The sequence below is a fragment of the Schistocerca cancellata genome, chromosome 3 (assembly GCF_023864275.1).
Source record: "Schistocerca cancellata isolate TAMUIC-IGC-003103 chromosome 3, iqSchCanc2.1, whole genome shotgun sequence".
Lineage (NCBI taxonomy): Eukaryota > Metazoa > Arthropoda > Insecta > Orthoptera > Acrididae > Schistocerca > Schistocerca cancellata.
In genome coordinates this window covers 518,037,170-518,060,305 of record NC_064628.1, presented here as the reverse complement: position 1 = coordinate 518,060,305, position 23,136 = coordinate 518,037,170, and the positions used below count along the sequence as shown (strand labels likewise).

Below are 23,136 nucleotides of genomic sequence, written 5' to 3'. Positions count from 1 at the left end.
TCTGGATATTTACTTCATCTTCTTTGGTGAAGGAATTTTGGAAAACTGAATTCAAAAACTTTGCTTTAATGGCACTGTCATCAGCAATATTACCACTGGTATTGCGCAGTGAAGGTATTGATTGTTTCTTACTTCTGGTGTGCTCTACATATGACCAAATCTCTTTGGATTCTCTGATAGATTTTGACAAACAGTTTCATTATGGAAGCTATTAAAAGCACCTTGCACTGAAGTACACACTAAGTTTCGAGCTTCAGTAACTGTTTTGACCTGTTTTTATGTGCCATGGGGGATTAGCACCATATTTTATTAATTTATTTGTTATATATCTTTCAACTTCCTCAAATACTATTTATTTGAATTGAAGCCACATCTCATCTACACTTACATAGTTAGTTGCGAATAAGTGGGGGTTATCTCTTAGGAAGCAGTAAGGTGAATTTTTGTCTGCTTTTTTAAACAGATATATTTTGCACTTACTTTCAGTGGATTTAGATATTGTGGTGTTTGGTCTCACTACAAAGATCTTGTGGTCACTAATCCCTGTATCCATCATGATGCTCCTATTTGGTCAGAATTATTTATTGCCAAGAGGTAAAACACGTTTTTGCAATCATTTATACTTAGTGTGGGCTCCTGTACTAATTGTTCAAAATAATTTTTGGAGAATGCATTTAGTACAATTTCTGATGATGTTTCATACTTACCATCAGCTTTGAGTACATATTTTCGCCAACAAATTAAGAGCAGATTGAAGTTACCACCAACTATAATTGTGAGAGTGGGGTACCTATTTTTGATGAGAGTCAAGTTTGCTGTGAACTGTTCAGCAGTTGTATCATCACAGTCAGGAGATCAGTGAAAGAACTAATTAATAATTTATTCTGTTGGTCATGTACAACCTTTAATCGTACTTACTTACAGGAACTATCTACTTCAATGTCACTACAAGATAAACTATTTCTAACAGCAATAAAGATACCACTGACAACTGTATTTAATCTAACGTTTTGGAACACTTATATGCTTCGAAAAAATTTTGGCTAAACTTACCCCTGGCAGGAAATACATAGTGCATGTGTGTGCCTGAAGATATTTTTGGCTGTGCTTAGCCACCTGCATGGTTGCTGCTTCTGGGTGTAGTGCTGTAGAGCATCTGGGGCATCACATAGGACATGTCAGGTGTTGCTTATTTCGCCCACGCGCTCTGCTGCCAAGGCAACTTGCAGTGTACCCATCATTGGGATCTGTGCTCACCACAGGCTGACTTGCAGATTCTAACACATTTGTGTCACTTGGGGTGTGAAGTCAATGTGGAGGCTGGTCTTGGGTCATGCTAATTCACTCTGTGAGTGGACAGGCTGCTCCTTCAGCGGGATCCAAGCAGGCACATGGTGGGGTGGATGGGTTTACTAAGAATTGGGAGGTCCAACGTAAGGTACATTATGGAGACCATTACAGAAATAGCATTCTGGGCTGGAAAGAAAGCCAATGAGAACTCAGTATGTCAGCTGGTGAGCTCCATCCAATACGCGGAGGAGGCCCTGCCTGTAGCTATCAAGCTTGCACGGTGCGATCTTCTGGAAGTTTTGGCTCACGTTGACATCAATGATGTCTGTCACTTGGGCTCTGAGGCCATCCTCTGTTCATTTGGGCAGCTAGCACAAGTGGTTTAGACTGTTGGCCTTGCGTGTGGGGTGCAAGCAGAGCACACAACTTGCAGCATTGTTTCTGGAGTTCACTGGGGACCTTTGGTTTGGAGCTGTTTGGGTGGGTCACACTGATTGGGTGGGTCTCAACCAAAGCCTCTGTCAATTTTGTGATGGTCTTGCCTATGATTTATAGACTGTGCTTTGGCATAAGGAATTGTAAGGCTACCCTCAATAGATCAGGGGTAGACTGCAAAGAGGAAGCAGCTATTCAGGTAGCACATGGGAGTTTTTTTTTAGTCTAAGTTGTAGTTTGAGGGCCTCTGACGAATGCTCGTCTGTTGATTCACAGTGTGAAATCAGATCTCTTACAAAGTGGACATACCTTTGAGTGCCAAAATTTTAACAGTAAAATGACAAAGTATTTGTAATATAGCACCTGAACCTACTAACCTTTAGCAAAGTTGTCAGACTAAAATTATTCTCGCAGCCAAGAGCTGGCTGAGACCCGAAGTAGAAAGTTTCAAAATATTTAGTGACGCATGGAAAGTATATCAAGAAGACAGACCCAATTCCATAGGAGGGAGAGTGTTCAATTCCGTCAAAAAAATATTGTGTCTATTGATATAAAAACTGATTATCCTGACACACGTAGCAGGCTTAGGTGAACTCAAGTTAATTAATGGATGTTTTTACCGGTCACCTGACTTCCTGCAACACTTGTACAATCATTCAAGGGAAGTCCACTATCAGTAGTGTGGAAATACCAACATCATGCAGTACTAGTTGGAGGCGCCATTAATCTACTGAGTATGGACAGATATCTATGGACTCACAGCACGATATGGAGAGAGGGATTCGTGAAGTACTTTTGAACATGTTTTCCAGAAACTGTCTTGAACAACTAGTTCAACAGCCTACATGCAATAGAAATATTTCAGACCTTGTAGCTACAAACAGGCCTAACCTCAACAACAGTGTCAGTATAGAACAGGGATTAGTGATAATTATATCATAGCAACAACAGTTACTAAAATTAATAAATCCATCAAGAAGGATAAGAGAGTATTTAAGCTACAAAAAACAATGCGCAAATGTTGATGTACAGAAGTTAGTAAAAATTTGTGCATCCATAGGAAGATCAACTCACAAAGCATACAACAATTTCCACCATCAAATCTTAGGAAAAGATCAGAAACCAAGGAAAATCCGGTTAACGTAAAGTCCTGAGCAGATCAAAAGCTGGTACCCAATCACCCATTGACCAGTTTGAAATGGCAATAGAAGACGGCAAAAGGAAAGCTGAAGTTTTAAATTTTACATTTAAGACATTATTCATGCAGGAGGATCATACAAAGATACCATCTGACTGTCATACAGACTCCCACATGGAGGACATAGAAACTGGCACCTGTGGTGCAGAGAAGCAGTTGAGAGGGTCTAAAACAAATAAGTTGCCTGGTCCAGATGAAATCCCAATTTGATTTTATACAGAGTGCTCTGCAGCATGTGCCCCTTAATTAGGTTCCATTTATCATGAACGTGTCACCTACGGCCCAGTCCCAAGCAATTAGCAACTGGAAAAGAGTGAAAGTGAATCTTGTGCATAAGAAAGGTACAACGGACCCCATAATAACAGACCAATATCCTTAACCTCAGTTTGTTGCAGAGTACTTGAAAACATTCTGAGTATGAATAAAATAAATTTCCTTGAGAAAGAAACGTTTCTGTCCACAAATCATCACGGATTTAGAAAGCATCACTCGTGTGAAACTCAGCTTGCCCTTTTCTGAGATGATAGCCTATAAACCATGGATTGAGGGCAACAACCAGATTCCATATTTCTGTTGTTGTCATGGTCTTCAGTCCTAAGACTGGTTTGATACAGTTCTCCATGCTACTCTATCCTGTGCAAGCCTCTTCATTTCTGTGTAACTACTGCAACCTACATCCTCGTGAATCTGTTTGCTGTATTCATCTACTGGTCTTCCTCTTCAGTTTTTACCTTCCAAGCTTTCCTCCAGTATGAAACTGGTGATGAATTGATGCCTCAGAATGTGTTCTATCAACTGACCCCTTCTTTAGTCACGTTGTACCACAACCTATTCTGTTCAGTACCTCCTCATTAGTTACGTGATTTACCCATCAAATCTTCAGCATTCCTCTGTAGCACCATGTTTCAAAAGCTTCTATTCTCTTCTTGTCTCAACTGTTTACCATCCCTGTTTCACTTCCATACATGGCTACAGCCCATACGAATACTTTCTGAAACAACTTCCTGACATTTAAATCTATACTTGATGTTATCAAATTTCTCTTCTTCAAGAACACTTTTCTTCTCACTGCCAGTCTACATTTTATATCCTCCCTACTTCGACCATCGTCAGTTATTTTTGCTTTCCAAGTAGCAAAATTCATTTACTGTTTTAAGTGTCTCTTTTCCTAATCTGATTCCCTCAGCATCACCTGATTTAATTTGACTACATTCCATTATCCTCATTTTGCTTTTGTTTATGTTCTTTGTTTTTGTTTATGTTCATCTTATATCCTTCTTTCAACATACTGTCCATTCCGTTCAATTGCTCTTACAAGTCCTTTGCTGTCTCTGACAGAATTACAATGTCATCGGCAAACCTCAAAGTTTTTATTTCTTCTCCCTGGACTTTAATTCTCACTCCAAATTTTTCTTTTTGTTCCCTTTACAGCTTGCTCAATATACAGATTGAATAACAATGGGGATAGGGTACAACCGTGTCTCACTCGCTTGTCAACCACTGCTTCCCTTTCATAATCCTTGACTCTTATCACTGTCATCTGATTTCTGTATAAATTGTAAATAGCCTTCCACTCCTGTATTTTGCCCCTGCCACCTTTAGAATTTGAGAGTATTCCAGTCAACATTGTAAAAAGCCTTCCCTAAGCTTTGTCTATTCCTAGACATCCAGTAAACAACAGACATGGTGTCCCGTTGCAGACTGTTCACAAAGGTCTGAGCATATGGAATACATTCCCAGATATGTGAATGGCTTGAAGACTTACCCTTGAGAGCAAGAGTCATCAGAGACATGGATACCATCAGGAGTGCCACATGTCACAGAGGCATTTATGGCTGTTTGCTGATGAAGCTGTATTGTACGGGAAGGTGTCCTCCTTGAGTGACTGAGGGGGATACAAGATGACTTAGGGACAATGTCTAGTTGGTGTGGTGAATGGCAGCTTGCTTTTTTTTCCTAAGAAAAGTTAATACGGTTTACTTGGAAAAACAATCCTGTGATGTTCAAACACAGCAACAGTAATGTGTTGGTTGAAATGCCAAACGATCATTTCATTTTTTTCATCAGTTAAATATCTAGGCATAATATTGCAAAGCTTCTGGCTCATAGTTGGGATGGTGAATGCTCGATTTTGTTTTTTTTGGGGAGAATTCTGGGAATGTGTAGCTCATCTAATAAGGAGATGACATATAGAATGACCCATTCCTGAGTACTGCTCGACTGTTTGGAATCTGCATCAGGTCAGATGAAAGGAAGACATTAAAGCAGTTCAGAGGCGGGCTGCTTGATTGTAACTGGTAGGTTCAAACAACAGGCAAGTTTTATGGAGATTCTTCAGAAATGTAAATGGGAATCCCAGGAGGGAAAGGAACATTCTTTTCGAGGAACACTACTGAGAACATTTAGAGAACCAACCTCTGAAGCTGACTGCTGAATGATTCTACTGCTGAGAACACACACTTCGTCTAAGGACCGTGAAGGTAACATATGAGAAATTAGAGCTCATACAGAGGCATATACACAGTTGATTTTTCCTCTTGCTCTGTTTGCGAGTGGAACAGGTAAGGAAATTCCTAGTAGCAGTATGTGGTACCCTGCGCCACACACCATACAGTGGATTGTGGAGTATGTATGTAGGTGTAGATACAAGAATATTTGGAATAGGGGAGTCAGGAACCAGGAAATGGCTTTCCGACATGGAAAATGCTAAGCTATTTCTGTGACCATGCCATGCTGCATGAGTTTGCCTAAAATGATAATAATTGCTCCTATTACTCTTTATTTGGGGACAATGAAATTCCAGAACTTTACTACCAAAAGACAGGATAGTGGAGTTGGAGCAGAAATTAAAAGATGTCACAAGGAATAAAACTAAAAGCCAAACATTTAAACTCATGACAGATGTTTTACTACAGTGGAAAAGAATAGGTTGGTAAATTCATGTTTAAGCTATATTGTAAAAGAGAAAATTACAAACAATGCTACAAATATTGAAAGGATCTCAGATGTAATAGAAAGAGTTAAAAAAAATACATTCCATTAAATTATCGATGTCTATGCATCAACATGCCCACAGTCTCATGAGCAGGCGGAATACACAAATATCATCAATACTCAAGCAAGCCATCTGACGTTGTGCGGTGGTAGGTACTTCTAGTACCATTATCTGATCTCCTCTTCTATTCACAAATGGCATGCAAGAAGAATGAGTAAAGCTCTATATTAGCTCTAGTTTCTCAAATTTTCTCATTGCAGTCATTTCATAAGATGTATGTGGCAGGAAGTAATATCATGTCCAACTCTTCCTGGAAAGTGCTCTCTCAAAATTTCAATAGTAAATCTCTCTGTGATGCAGACAGACTCTCTTGTGGCATCTGCCACTACAGTTTATGCAGTATCCCTGCAACCCTCTTGCATCGATCAAATGACCTGGCACAAAAGGCACTGATCTTCAATGGATCTTCTCCATCTCTTCTATTATTTCTATCTGATATAGGTACCAGAGTGAAGGGCAACACTAAAATTGGTTTAACAAATGTTTTAAGTACTTTTTTCCTGGATGAATTACCTTTCCTTTAAATATTTCTTATGAATCTCAGTCCAGCATCTGCTTTTTATACTTTCTGTCTTATGTGGTCATTCCACTTGAGGTCGTCTGAATGGTTACTCCTAGACATTTTATGGTAGGTATTGTCTCCAGCAATTTGTCACCGATGTTGTAGTTGTACAGTAGTTGGTACGCATGCAATAGCATGTGCTATCTACATGTTCCAAAACACTACGCATAAAAACAGGATTTTCCTGTGGTTCATACCTCAGGTTCTACTGGTGATAGAAAGATAGGGTCAAGTGCTTTGGATAACTTTTGAAGTAGGGACCATTTGTGTACCCAAAAGTAGGATTGTCTTACTGTAACTATCCTACAGTACAGCGTGGAAGTTTGAATATTACACATTTCCTCCAGCTTAGACAAATGGAGTAAATCAGTTGACTCTTTTTGCACTGGGTGTGAACTACGGCGTGTCTTAAGGGGCTTATGGAGGCGCTATTTAGTTCACGGGTGATTCCTGAGAAAACCCATAAAAAGTGTTTTTCACCATTTTTCTGCCGTCTGCAGCAGATATCTAACCACAGCAAAGTGCTCAAATTGTAATGGCATATTGTCTTGGCATTTAGCTAGAAGTGCTATATCCCCATTTTCAAAAACTGAGGATCACACCAAAAACATTGGTTTTGGATAAGAAAACCAAAATGTGTATTCCAAGGCGGTTAGGCACAGCAAGTGGCTGTAATTTTCACGATATTCCTACAATTGGGATCTCGAATAACCTTGAAAATTTTCTTGATATCTTTATCCTTTCAGAGATAAAAGGGCAGCGGAGGAGGCGGGCAGAGGGGCAGCGGAGGAGGCGGGCAGAGGGGCAGCGGAGGAGGCGGGCAGAGGGGCAGCGGAGGAGGCGGGCAGAGGGGCAGCGGAGGAGGCGGGCAGAGGGCAGCGGAGGAGGCGGGCAGAGGGCAGCGGAGGAGGCGGGCATAGGGCAGCGGAGGAGGCGGGCAGAGGGCAGAGGAGGAGGCGGGCATAGGGCAGCGGAGGAGGCGGACAGAGGGCAGAGGAGGAGGCGGACAGAGGGCAGAGGAGGAGACGGACAGAGGGCAGAGGAGGAGACGGACAGAGGGCAGAGGAGGAGACGGACAGAGGGCAGAGGAGGAGACGGACAGAGGGCAGAGGAGGAGACGGACAGAGGGCAGAGGAGGAGACGGACAGAGGGCAGAGGAGGAGACGGACAGGGGAGTGTCAAATGCCTTTCTGTAGTCTAAGAACATGGTATCAACCTCTGACATCAACCTGAGCACTGATGTCTACAGCACTGTGGATCTCATGGAGAAACTGAGAAATCTGCATTTTGCAAAATTTCTGTTTCCAGAATCGATGTTGATTTACATGGAGGAGATTTTTGTTCTCCAAAAACATCACAATACTTGAGTAACACATGTTACATAATTCTACAACATACTGATGTCAGTGGTAGAGGTCTATAATTAAGTGTATCTGTCATATGACACTTCTTGAAAATGGGAATGCCTGCACTTTTTTTCAGTCGCTAGGTGTCATTCATTGCACCAGCACCTATGAAAACTACTGTTAGTATGTGGCAAGTTCTTTCACATAATCTGTATAGAATCTCTCAGGTTTCTCATCTGGAACAGATGTCTCTCCACTACCATGGGATTTCAGTTGCTTTTCAATTCCAAGATCATTTATCTCAATATTGCCCTTTAAATGTTCATACAATGATTGAAAGGAGGGCCATATTATTAGGTTGGTGCACACGTTCATAGCACTTTTCCGTCAGTTTAATAAACACACCAGATGCACATAACAGATACTCTAGTCAACAACAACGTGTTCTCCTTCAATATTATTAAAAGGATACATAGCTCCTCACCAAATAGTGGAGAAGATGTTGAGTCACAGACAGACACAACAAAAAGATTGCTAAACAAGTAAGCTTTCAGCCAAGCGTCTGAATTAGAAAAAATACACACACACACACACACACACACACACACACACTTTCACTCAAACACAACTCACACTCACATGACCACTGTCTGCCAAGGCAAGACTGTGAGTTACGGTTCATGATGGGAGACACAGTCTGGCCGGTGGGGCTATGGAGGAGGCTGGGATTGGTATTGGGGATGGGGAGTGATAGCAGGGAAGGGGTGGGGGATGGTAAAGTATTGCTTGTGGGGCCATACAGGGGAGAGCTTAGGGCAGCCAGGTGCAGTAGGGAGGTTAGGAGGAGGGTGGGGGGAGCCAAAAAGGAGAGAAGTAAAACGACTGTGGGTGTGTTGGTGGAATAGAAGGCTGTGTAGTGGTCACAGGGAAGGGGACATGTGGTTGAAAGACACTGACTAATGAAGGTTGAGGCCAGGAGGGTATAGAAACATAGGATATATTGCAGGGACAGTTTCCACTTGTGCAATTAAGAAAATCTGATGTTGGTACAAAGGTTCCTGATCGCACAGGCTGTGAAGCAGTCATTGAAGTGAAGAACATTGTGTTGAGCAACATTCTCAGTAACTTTGTGGTCCAGCTGTTTCTTGGCCACATTTTGTCAGTGGCCACTCACGCAGACAGACAGCTTGTTGGTGTTCATGCAAACATAGAACACATGACAGTGCTTGCAGTTTAGCTTGTTGTTCAAATGACTGCTTTCACAGGTAGCCTGTCTTTGATGGGATATGTGATGCTCTTGACCAGGAGGGGACGATGTGTGGAACAGATCATGTATCAAGGTCTATTACAGGTGCCATGAGGCAAGGGGTTAGGAGCAGGGGTTGACTAGGTATGGAGGAAGATAATGTGCAGTTTCGGTGGGTGAAAAAATACTACTGTGGGAGGTGTGAGAAAGACAGTGGGTATGGCCTTCCTCATTTCCGGGCATGATAAATAGTAGTTGAAATCCCAGCCAAATGGTGAGACTTTGGGAGGTGGTGGGTGACTGGAAAAATAAGGCATGGGAGATCTAGTTCTGTACAAGGTTGGGTGGGTAATTTCTGTGTGTGAAGGTCCCAGTGAGGCCTTTGGTATATTTCAAAAATAACTTCTCATCAATACAGATGCAATGGCCACAAGTGGCTAGGGTTATGGAAGAGACTTCCCGGTATGGAATGGGTGGCAGCTGTCAAATTGGAGGTATTCCTGGTGGCTGGAGGTACTGATGTAGTCATCTGTGAGATGTAAGTCAACATCGAGGAAAGTGGCTTGTTGGGATGACGAGGACCAGGTGAAGTGAATGGAGGCGATGTTGAGGTTCTGGAGGAATGTGGAAAGAGTGTCTTCGCCCTTGATCTGGATCACAAAGATGTCACCAATGAATCTGAACCAGATGAGAGGTTTGGGATTCTGAGTGGTTAGGAAAGGATTGCTCTAGATGTTCCATGAACAGGCTTGCATAGGATAGTCAATGAGGATGCCCACTTCTGTATCCCACATTTCTTCGTGATTACTTCAACAGAGAAGTACTTGTGGGTGAGGATATAGTTGGTCCTGGTGACCAGGGAAGAGCTTGTAGGTTTGGAATCTGTTGGGCATTGGGAAAGATAGTGTTCAACAGTGGCAAGGCCATGGGCGTTAGGGACATTAGTGTAAACGGAGGTGCCGTCAATAGTGATGAGTGGGGCGTGATGTGGTAAAGCAACAGGAATTGTGGAAAGTCAGTGGAGGAAATGGTTGGTATCTTTTATGTAGGACAGTAGGTTGTGGGTAATATAGGATGTGTACGCAGACAAGGAAAGAAAATTCCCAGGTTTCTCAGTTAAAAAAATGCTTTTTTCTTTGTGAAAATACGCTTTTTCTGTCGAAAATGTAAAACTTACCAATCCTTGAATGGTTAGGGTCTTGTACACTGGCTTACTTGTTTAACAGTCTTTTTGCTGTGTCTGTCTGCAGCTCAATATCTCCATTTCTTGTGAGTAGCAATCTATCTTTTTTGTAACAGTGCTATTATTCCATCCTGGATTTTCCATTGTTTGACATATTCTCCTTCACTATTTACATCAGTCTCCCAAGGCTGGGGTAACTTTTCGATTCCATGACTGTAGAAATCATGCAGTTTTGAGATAAAGTCATGTTCAGAGTGCATTTACATCCAAGACAGAAGTTCCTTGAAGACTGACAGAGAGTAGAAAAGGTGAAAATCTGATGGCACAAGATGAGGTGGATAAGGTAGGTGCAGAATGACTCCTCAGCCCAACTCCTGTATAGTATTTTTTGTCAAACCAGCAGAATGCCAGGCATTATTGTGGAGTAGCATCACTTCACTCAGTCTTCCTGTCTGTTATTGGATTTCATCTGCAAGATGTCTCATTTGTTAACAACAAATGTTAGATTTTGTGGATGCGTGCAGCCCTTTGTATGGGGAGTTGCTTCTTGGGCTAAACCATTCCTTTCTTTTCCATATATTATGATAAAGACACCATTTCTTGTCAACAGTAATGATTCAGGACAGTAATGGTCGGTGTTGTTCAGAGCCAACTGATGATAAGCATGCAGATCTGCATACCGTATTTACTCGAATCTAAGCTGCACTTTTTTTCCGGTTTTTGTAATCCAAAAAACCGCCTGCGGTTTAGAATCGAGTGCAAAGTAAGCGGAAGTTCTGAAATATGTTGGTAGGTGTCGCCACAACTAACTTCTGCCATCGAATATATGTAGCGCTACACACGCATGCTTTACAGGCACAAAGATAAATACTGGCGCCAAAACCTCTGCGTCAGTAAATAAATTTTAAAAAAAGATGGAAGACGAGCTATTTTCTCTGCCCCGAATTTCGACCACTGCATTTTCATACATTATCCAACGAAGTAAATACAAATTCCGTATTGTTCATCTTCGAATGTAGCAGCTTTTCAATGTACTACGAAAATCCGACTGGCAAGACCTTTTGCGATGTTTGTCAGTATGGCCAATTCTACGTTCTGATTTTTTTCTATCTGTGAGAAGAGATGGTTGCTAATGGGAACTTTTGTGAATTCTGAATAACATGCAGTATTCTCTTCACCATAAGAATAATACGAATATAAACATTTTGCCATGTATTCTTTCGTGTTTGCTGCTATCTCATTTAAATCCTGTCTGCCTAATAAACTACGAAACTAGAGTGAGATAACACAAACGCGGAAGTATACACATATGTCATGTTCATATTCGTATTATTCTTATGCCTAATAGTGATACAGTCCGAAATGAAGCACGGCGATTGACCAGATTTTTAAATCTAAGATGACTCTAATTTCTGTGCAGAAAATAATGTACTACAGCGGCGTCTGCAAAGATTTTCAAACGGAGAAAAATTTTCGCTAAACTCTCGTTCAGAACATCTTCTATCATACGCAGTTTATTATTTGGTTCTTGTTGATCATTATCAAAGAAAGCAGCAGTGTAAATAACGACAAATAGCAGTCTCTTGCCATTGTTTCGCTACTGAGACAATTACACTCTTTTTTTTTATTGTAAGCGGCGGTAGCACGCACAAAAGCAAACCATGCCGCGAGCGGCGACAGGTCGTCAACATTCATTATCGGAATGCGACAAACAATGCATGACACAGTACAGTTATGCATTTTCAGCTTAGAGTGACGAAAACACATATAACAAAGAGAACGGCAATTATCAGATCAAAGAAAAATAAGCAATCAATTCAAACCAGACGAAGCACGTGAAAAACGAAGGGTACCCGCATAAATAAGGACGGAGCGCCTGACGCATAGCAATGGCTGCCTGGTAAAGCTTAACTGCTAAGCTTACGGCTCGAACCAAACTACTGTACCTGTATCGTCATTCATTCGACGTGAATTATGTCTCATATTACAATGGACCAACTTTGTTTCGATTTGGAGGTGCGGCCTAAAAGTTTTCTCTCCACTTGAATTTCGAGTCTCAAATTTCAGCTGCGGCTTAGATTCGGGAAATTATTTTTTCCTTTATTTCGAGTCTCATTTTTCAGGTGCGGCTTAGATTCGAGTAAATACGGTATATAACCACCAACTGAATTTTGTGAATTTAACTTACAGCACACTCCTGATTTTTGAACAGAACCCATTGTATGCAAATGTCGCATGATGGTGGGATGAACATGGTTCATCACATTTGTCAGTTCTTGAGTACAATGATGGGAATCATTCTGTATTAATGCATTTAAATGATCTTCATCAAACCCTGAAAGCTTCCTGAATATGGAGAGACACTAATGAAAAAACAATCCTCCTGAAAATGAGAAAATCTTGCTATGTTCTATCAAATGGCATTATCCCCATACACAGCTGGATGCCTATGTTGCTGTCATCCCTCTATTGAATTCAAACAAAAGACTGTGTTGGAAATGTTGTGATTTCTCCACTTGGCACTACATTTTCTAATGTCAACAGTTCCACTCACTATTTCCAAGAGACAAAATGACAATACGTAAACTCAAATAGCAACAGTGAACTACAAATAAAAAATAACAACCAATAAATAAACCCATAGCAAACAGAATACCCAATATGCAAAATAAACCCATAGCAAACAGAATACCCAATATGCAATACAGAAACACTACGAACTTATGCACCACCCTAACATGATCTTCTGTGATGAAACAATTTCAGAAGACTGAATTCAGCATTTTGTTTTCCCTCTGTGATCTTTCATTTCAGTGCTAGTATGGTCCCTGAGTGACTGAATAGGCGATTTTCACCCACTTACCGATTTTATGCAAGGTCAAAACCTCTTTGGATTTTTAGTCAGATTGGTTATACAAATTTTACTTTTAAAGTCACTGATTGCATCTCTCATTGCTCTACTTGTGCTAATTTTTGCTTTGTTCGGCTTCTGTTTGTCAGCTAGGTTTTGACTTCTCTTGAATCTCTGATGAAGATCTCTTTGTTTACATATCGTTTTTGTAATGGGGTTATTAAACCATGGTGGGTCATTCCCATTCCTTAAGATATCGTTCACAACACACTTGTCTAAGGCATATTGAACAAAGCTTTTGAACTGTTCCCATTTGTGCCCTACATCTTTGTCCTCTCAACTGAATATTCATGCTGCCTATTCAGATACTCATTAATTTGTATCCTCTCATTCTTGCTAAGCAAAAATATTTTCCTATCTTTCTTAATGCTCCTTGTAATATCAATAGTCATAGATGCTATCACTGCCTTATGATCACTGATGACAGGAGATTTTTAGGCAAACATTGGACTAAAATAAGAACTCAGCTTTTCAATGAGTAACTGTGTACAATATCAGAAATTTCATACATCATACATTAAGAGAACTTGCTAAGCTGAATGAAGTATTTGTCTTTGACACTCTTCCAAAAGAAACAAATAGAAACTGGACTTAGGAAGAACTGCACGGAACTAAGAGAAAAATACTAGAGATGACCATTAAAAGGAAACTGTATACGCATAAGCAACCAAATCTGGCATTATTATAAAAGAAAAAAAAAACACTGTTGCTTGGCCTGTTTAATGAAATTAACAGTCACATTCTACCTACTGACCACAACTGATGCTTGTTCACAGAGAAACCGCCGTTTACTGGTTTTGTGATAAAGTTTAACAAGCAACAGCACTTTTTCTTGCCTTAGTAGAGTGGATATGTGAAGAGTTGTGTAGCTTTGGGATTAGAATAGAGTAGCCAGATTGCACCTGAAACGGATCAGTTGTGATATTTGTTGATTAGCATGAAAGTGACATCTTGGACTATACAATATTTATCATTCATTTGTAAGGAATAGTTGAGGCAAATGTTGTAGGTAAAGTTATATGAAGTTTCACATCAACTTCGGATCTCAGGTCAGTGTGCCTAATTGGTTTGTTGTTTTGGTGAGGAACTACAGGATTATCAGGCCTGTCAGTGTGCCTGAGATGTAAGCAATATTCACCAATCTATGTTTCATTTTGGTTGCAAGAAAACTGTATGCTGCCACTGTAATTTAACTCACTGATAACATGAATTATGTGGGCTATTTAACAAAATTTACAGCTTTTATTAAGGTGTTAGCAAGGAAACGAAATTCAAAATTTTAATGAAAGTCTTGCATGCTGTAATTGAGGAGGAAAAAAAAGTGTAATTTAATATCACCCACAAAGAGTTTGGAAAGAAAGAAAGCAAAAAGTAAAAAACTGAATATATCTTAGAATACAACAACTAAATGTTCAGTGGGTAATCAGAGTTACTGCAACTTTCAGTATAGCCACATCAACTGATAGATGAGAAATCCCCCAAATTATAGCATTTTAACAGCAAAAGTATCTCCAACATTCCATACAGTTTTTTTTCTTTTTTCCTCTTTTTTCCCTCTCTCTTTGTAATCAAGTATACAGTGAGGTGACAAAAGTCATGGGATACCTCCTAATATCATGTCGCACCTTCTTTTTGCCTGGCATAGTATGCCAATTCAACATGGCATGGACTCAACAAGTCATCGGATGTCCCCTGTAGAAATACTGAACCATGCTGCCTCTACAGCCACCCATAAATGTGAAAGGGTTGTCAGTGTAGGATTTTGTGCACAAATTGACCTCTCAATTATGTCTCATTACTGTTTGATAGGATTCATGTCAGGTGATGTGGGTGGCCAAATCATTCGCTAGAATTGTCTAGAAAGTTCTTCAAACCAATTGTGAACAACTGTGGCAAGGTAACATGGTGCATTCTCATCCGTACAAATTCAATCGTCATTCAGGAGCATGAATTCCAAGAGTAACCATTTCCAGTCAATGATCAGCTCAGTTGGACAAGAGGACCCAGTCCATTCCATGTACACGTAGCCCACACCATTATTGAGACACCACCAGCTTGCACCGTGTCTTGTTGACAACTTAGGTCCATGGCTTCATGAGCTCTGCACCACACTCGAACCCTACCATCCACTCTTATCAACTGAAATCAGGACTCATCTGACCAAGATATGGTTTTCCAGTCATCTAGGATCAAATCGATATGGTCAAGAGCTGCTGAGAGGCACTGAAGGTGGTGGTGTGCTGTTAACAAAGGCACTCATGTTTGCTTCAATCCCATGACTTTTGTCACCTCAGTGTATGATTTCTCAAAGTTGTTTATTTGTCGATACACAACGATCCTGTATTACTTAATAAAAATTAATGATTAAGAACATCATTCACTACATTTCATTCACCACTGACAAAAAGTATGAGAATATTTTAAAGTTCTTATTTTTGTTAAATATCTTTATTTTGATAATATTTGTATACAAACAACATAGAAGGTGTCATCTATTGGCAATTCATTTAATTAACATGCATGAAAGCTGTTGTTTCGATTCTTTACGCAAGCATACAATTTTGGTCATAAACATCAATGTAAATTATTTAGAAGGCACCATCTATTGAAAATCTAATTTTACTATTATGCACAACAGCAGCTGGAGTTGTTTGCTTTCTTTGAGCAAGTGTTGTGTACTGCGCAAATAACCTGAATTACATCAATGTTCATCATCACAGGTAAGTACCGTTCCCTGCAGCTTCACACTGCTAGAATTGGAGAACACTTTTAAATATCATGGCAAACCTTGCTAACATTTCAACTGGCTGATCGTTGTTTCAACCGTTGCACAACACAAAACAGAAGCCAACAATGCAGAAAAATAACGTATGAGCGGCAAAGACAGCTTATAAAAAGCTAAACAAAGAACAAAAGGCAATAGCTGAGGAAGTCTTGCATTCAGTAAGAAATAAGATGCCCAGTTGTTAGTTCACTGATGGACTAGGGGGCTCTTGTGCAATATTTGTTGACAAAATTTTCTCACATTTTACTAGGTGAAAATAAGATGATTTTAACAGTTGCATGGGCTGGCATTGCTGCCAATTTCCTACCAGGGCAAAGCATATTCAATTTTCAAAAACCTGTACCCACCTTCAACACTTCAGCCTCATCAATTCACAGTCACACCAATGATACACAACTTCGAGTGGCTTAGACCTCAACATTTGAGACAAGATTTCAATTGTTCCCACAAACACTCTAAACATTGTCAATCGACTTTTAAGGGACATCATGAAGAATTATCACCCTTATGGTGGCAAAATAATTCTGGTTTAGAGAAATTTCCATCAAGTATTAACCATCATTAGACCTGCCATTGTCAAAACTACAGTTAAGCCATCACCATTGTAGTCTCATGTTAAAATTCATCAGTGGACTCGAAATACGAGCGCAAACACTGATCCCATTTCACATAACGGTTACTGAAAGTAGCTAATGGTGATTCAGAAAATCGGATTACTTCATTCGAGTGATAAAAATTCCTAATCACTTATTGTAATTAAGATAATTTTATTACCACAGTATTCAACGTCACATAAAGCAATGAACAAAATGTTTCGCTATTCTATTTGATGGTGATTCTATGTCCGAAACATGATGATTGAACAACACTTAATGAATATGTCATTTCCAATTTATTACCTGGAGATGCAAAAGTTAACCTCAGTTCTGGTTCTGGCCAACTTTAAGCAATAAGCAATACTCAACAGAATTCTTAAACACACTAAATCCGTCCGATTTATCACCTCATCAATTGTTCTTAGGGAAAAAAGCTATTATTATGTTATTTAGACATCTTAATGCTAATCATGACTTAATTAATGGTGCAAGATTAGTGATAACTCACTCAGCTGAGAACATCATCACTGCTGAATTCACAGACTTCAATAGGATTGTGCTCATACCCCACATTAACATCTCAATTTTTGATCCAATCATGCCCTTCCAAATAATAAGAAAACAATTCCCACTAAAAGTAGCCTTCACTACAGATCATCAATAAAGCACAAGGTCAGATGCTTCAAGGGGAAGAACTGTATTTACGAGGACCTGTTGTTTTTCTCTCTGTAAAACAGTTACATGTGACTTTTTCACAAGTTTGCACATTCACTGATATTTATGTTTATGCTAGAGACACCTCAACCCCCCCCCCCCCCCCCAAATAAATAAATAAAAATGAAAAATAAAATTTGACAAAGACAATATCTGACTTTTATATGGTTTACAATCAATCATATGATATGTAATGACATACATTTTTCACAATGAGTCTAATATCTGTTATTACTATTCAGAATATAATACCTTTTGTTAACCGCCCCACACTGAACCCAGGGTTATTGTGGGATTCGGCCCCCAGTGGACCCCCTCCAGGAACGTCTCACACCAGAAGAGTGTAACCCCGATGTATGCGCAGTAGAGTAATTATGGTGAACGCACACATGGAGAAAGTGTTTGTGCAGCAATTGCCAACATATCATAACTGAGGCAGAATAAGGGGAACCAGCCCACATTTGCCAAGACAGATGGAAAACCGCATTAAAAACCATCCACAGACTGACCGTGCACACCGGACCTTGACACTAATCCGCCGGGTGGATTCATGCTGGGGACCGGCATGCCTTCCCACCTGGAAAGCAGGGCGTTAGACTGCACGCTTAACCGGGTGGAATCAACTTGCATTAACTTATATCTCCATTACTATATTACCTATCAGTGCAAAATATTTGCACAGATCACGTAATGCAAAACCCTCAAATGAAACACCTACATTTTATCACAATGTGTTTAACCTGCGCTGTTGGTGTACAGTCAAGCACAGTACAGTACATAACAAACTCATACAAGTGCTGTTCAAAATTTTGCCCACCAAGATCACAACAGAGTGTACAGCAATGCACTATTGACTATTTTATGCACTACAGAATCCTGGGAGTTTGGCATACTATTTTCACAGCTGCGACAATCCTAGCAACTAGGTCTATTTGCATATCAATCAGAGTCTCTTAATGCAAGCTCTTCATATGCCTCTACAAGAAGAAGTCCATTGGTGTCATATTTGGTGACTGCAATGGACATAGAACATGACTACAACAAGTCACATTGTCATCCAACAATATGCAATTAGTTTGTAATGAGCCACCAGAGATAATGGGCCACCTGTACTAAGTTACCCGAAACAGCCCTCAGCAGCCTCTGAAATTTTGTTGGCAAAGCCTAGGTTCACTATACAGGGTGTCTCACGTAACTCTGCCACATCAAATATCTCTGGAACAACAATAGATATTCAAAAATGGTTTTCACCAGCATGAACGTACGGCAGGGGCTCAGAAAACCAAATGCTACGTGAAATTTTAAAATATAAACAAATACTATTTTCAATACAAACTTGCGTATTTTTAAATGGACACCACCTATTATTTCATATGCAATCAATAGCATGAAAAATCACAAAAATAATGGTGTTGGTTGCGTCGCAATATGTCAATTACATCCAGAAAAATTGCGAAGGGAAGTTGACGCTTGAAATAAATGAAGTGCACAGCTAGCGCATGTCCTGGGACTCAAGCGTGCACCTCACACTGCGGTAATCATGATACGATTGACGTACTATGTCAGTGGAGTGTTAACATATAGTGTGGTATTGTATGACAACACATCATTGGCCCACATTTCATTAATGGCACTCCTAAAGGGGGATAGTTTAGTCCCTTCTTGAGCTGTACCTTACTTGAACTGGTCCACCTCTTACAATGTGCCAAATAATGCGGTATCAGAATGATGGATGTCCTGTGCATAATGTTTATTGTTGCGAAATGACAACTAGAGGTACAATTAGTGGTAACACACTTGATTTCACATTTCTAAACCTCATAAGTTCTGAAATATGTGGCTTGTAAAGAACAGCAACGGTGTCACAGTTTCTGACGTAATGTATCACATGTAGTACTGTGCTCGGAGCAGGGGTTGCTTACACTGGCGCCTGTATCCTGCCATAAACATACCAATATCACCACAGCACACTCTAACTTCAGTGTACAAGTGTGTCCTAGTCTGGTCTGCTGAACTGCTCTCAAACTGTAATGTAATTCACATATGTTGCCACATTAAAACCTGTTTTCTTGTGGCTTGTTACATCTGCCATCACCTAGTCAATATACCGGCCTTCAGTAATGAAGAAAAACTATACATTATTTTAATTTATGGAAAACGTCACAGAAATGCAACTGCAGCTGTGACACTGTATGCCGAACGCTACCCAGATCAGCGGTGTCCGTCACGTCGAACCATTGGCAACATCTGCAAGACACTCACGGAAACAGGAAGCTGGGCTCCCACAAAACGTTTACCTACAACACAAGCAACTGGCAATGGAAACAAAACAGCTGTTATGGCTGCTGTAGCACACAATCCTCAGGTGGGTGTATGAGAAATTGCACAAGGTGTAGGAATAAGCCACAGTAGTGTGTGCAAAATCTTGCATCGGCATCGGTTTCATCCATTCCATATCTCACTGCACCAACAACTGTACAGGAATGACTTTGATTCCCACATTGCATTCTGTCATTTTGCACTTCAACCATTGCAAGGTAATCCAGTATTCCTAAGCAAAACACTGTTTATGGACGAGGCTTCACTTACAAATCATAGTAATGCGAATCTGCGGCACATGCACTACTGATCCTTGCAAAATACCCACTGGATTTGCCAAGTTGCTCATCAATGACATTGGAGTGTCAATGTTTGGTGCGGTATCATTGCTAACTGTATTTTACCAGTGGAACATTGAATGGACAGTGATATGCATCATTTCTTCAACACACACTAGCACTCCTCATGGAGGATCTAGGATTGGAAACTCGTCTATCAATGTGATTCCAACATCATGGATGTTCCACACACAAAGAAAAAGTTGCCAGTGACATTCTAGATGTGACATTTCCAAACAGGTGGATGGGGAGGGGAGGTACTATGCGATGGTCAGCATGGTCCCCCGACTTGACGCCATTAGACTTCTTTCTCTGGGGCACAGTGAGAGACAGAGTGTATCGAAAACCCCCAACGACAGTAGAGGATATGCAACATCATATTACTGCGGCATGAGCGGCAATATCTGTAGAAACTCTAGAATCTGTGCAACACTCTCTTGTTACCTGTCTGCAAATGTGTATTGATGCGAACGGAGGCCACTGGGAACATAAGTTGATGTGACACAATTTCATTAGTCAAGATGTGGGTGCATTTTCTATGCTGGATGTAATGCACAATACAGTTTCTGTGGGCAACAGGGCATTAGTAAATGTGTTTAGCAAAGTGAATCCAAGTGTGTTATCCCTAATTGCAGCTCTAGTTGTCATTTCGCTAGAATAAACATACATTTATAATTTGAAAAATGTAACTTTGCATTGGACATGTCACTTGTTTATTTCTGTGGATTGTGCATACCTTCCCATTGTTTGAGCCCCTGACACAGGCAGCGTGAAGTGCATGCTCTAGTCCCAGGACATCCACTAGCTGTGCGCTTCATTTATTTCAAGCGTCAACTTCACTTCGCAATTTCAAGGGATGTAATTGACGTATTGCGATGCAACCAACACCGTTATTTTTGTGATTTTTCATGCTATTGATTGCATACAAAATAATACGGGGTCTCCATTTAAAAATGCACAAGTTTGTATTGGAAATAGTATTTGTTTACGTTTTAAAGTTTTGCATAGTATTTGGTTTTCTAAGCCCCTGCCATATGTTCATGCTGGTGAAAACCTTTTTTGAATATCTATTGTTGTTCCAGAGATATCTGAGGTGGCAGAGTTAGGTGAGACACACTGTGTAGACAGACGGGTGGATAGCACACGAATCAAAATTACTTCAATACTTTGACCAGGTCTGGCAATCAATATGATCCATAAATATACTCAACGGACACTAGTAAGAGAAGTCTACATAATATAACCATATTCAGTTTTTTTTTTTTTTCCAACCGTCTTCTTTCTGCAGCATTACTTCCAGAGTTGCCCATGGCAGAAAATTTAAGACCTCTGATTACAGCCATTCATTCTTCCATTTTGCACAGTTAGTTTTCCTTACACACATTCACCACTACTTGTTTGACCACTGTCAAGATTTACACAGTGTCCTATTTACTTTGTAAGGACTTTATTTTTTATTGGTAGCTAAAGTAAGAGAGACACTGCCCTTCTTCAGATTAGAAATGCACAGGGAAGAAATTAACACCACTGGGCATTGCCTTGGGTTACTTTAAGGAATCAGAAACACTAAATCTAATCACATGCATGCAGTAATGTGTGTAAATATGTTATTATCCTCTGAAGTTTGGACCAGATGTTCAAGAGAATTAAGCACTTCCTTCAGTTGTCTTTCAGAGCTTCTTTGTTAGTTTTCACAGGTATTTCAATGTCTGTTTACAATACTGAACTTAGTAATGTCTAGCCATACAATTTGGTAGTTTGCTTCTCAAACCTCCAAACTTTCACTTACCAATATGATGACTAATTACTACCATTAGGCATTAATACTTCTGTAATCGTATAAAATTTTTTTAAAATAACAACTTTTGTGAGCAGGTTGTAGCTCTAATTTTAAATTATCTACTGAAAAGGGCTTCCAAAGAGGCCAGAAAACTTGTGTTGCTTTTGCTGACTTAACTGTGGATTAAAATACTGTCTGGCTAGACTAACTACTGCTTAAGTTGAAATGAATCACACGTCCTGCTATGCTCACTAAACTAGAAGAGACTATGCTTAAAAATCACTTGTTTAGGGTCACTGTATGAAAATGTTCCCTGCACACAGAGTTCAGATGGAATTTTGAAATTAATTACATCTCTAAATGTACACTTACTATCATTTTATACTAGTGTGCTAATACTTTCACATGTTTTGTAGCTTATTTTTCAGTTTTACATGTATTACATTTTTCTGTAGTTTTGGTTATACTAATAAAAAAATAGTACTTACTTTTATGCCACAGTAGTGCCTTAGATCTACTGATAGTAACATGTATGCATAAATATAATCCAACCAGTAACAATAAAATAAAAAGCAATAAATGGAAACTTACATCAACATAAACTCGTTGAGTGAGTCCATTACTACATACAACAGCATCAAATGAATGGTCTTTCACGTCTATAACAACAGCATCATCTTCAAGAGGTCCATTGATTTTTAAATACAGATAAAGAAATAACTTTACACTTTCTTCTCCAGCTAATTTTGCAGCATACTTCTTGTTGTTGCAATTCAATGCTATCCTGCAAAAGCATAATATTTTTATACTTGTATAAAATATCCAAATAACATTCAGGTACATTAATCTGTAATAAGCTATCTCAGTTTTTCGTGTATGTTGGGAAATTATGTATAAAACAATAAACAAAATATTATCTTGAATAGGAATTACCTTTGGACAAACTCTTTTGTCCACTTTGGAGTGTCATGGTATCCTAGAGAGGCTCCAAGCAATCTGTGCACCATTACATCAGCATACCTTCTGATAGGTGAGGTAAAATGAGTGTACCGAGCAACATTCAAGGCATAATGGTTATAGTCATCTTCATCTTGGACAAAACCTGAGCAGAAATATTTCGCTCTCTGTAAAAATAGGTAAATAAATAAATGAATTCAGTACCGCAATTTATTCGAAAAAATCTGCATAATGCACTGATTAAAATATACCTAAACTTAACCAAGATCGGATGAAAACGTTAAGAAGAAAACAATAAATTCATACAAAACAGAATATACAAACATTATTTCATGTTTCTTACACATTAAGTAAAATATGGAAAAGCAGAAAGTGCAATAAAAAATATATTTCAACATGGATCTCTTCCCATACTTCTCAA

At 39.6% G+C, this 23,136-nt stretch overlaps 1 protein-coding gene across 2 annotated transcripts in view; it reads right to left on the bottom strand.

The window, feature by feature from the left end:
• LOC126175322 (DIS3-like exonuclease 2) overlaps nucleotides 1–23,136 on the bottom strand; it is a 236,843-nt gene that overhangs the window by 12,624 nt on the left and 201,083 nt on the right. The window contains exons 13-14 of one of the 2 annotated variants that reach the window (XM_049922033.1): nucleotides 22,692–22,882; nucleotides 22,350–22,542 (exon numbers count right to left, since the gene is read on the bottom strand). In XM_049922033.1, coding sequence (XP_049777990.1) covers nucleotides 22,350–22,542; nucleotides 22,692–22,882 — 384 coding nt within the window. Of the gene's footprint in view, nucleotides 1–22,349; nucleotides 22,543–22,691; nucleotides 22,883–23,136 lie in introns of those variants that run through there. The other variant, XM_049922035.1, reaches the window with a different exon arrangement.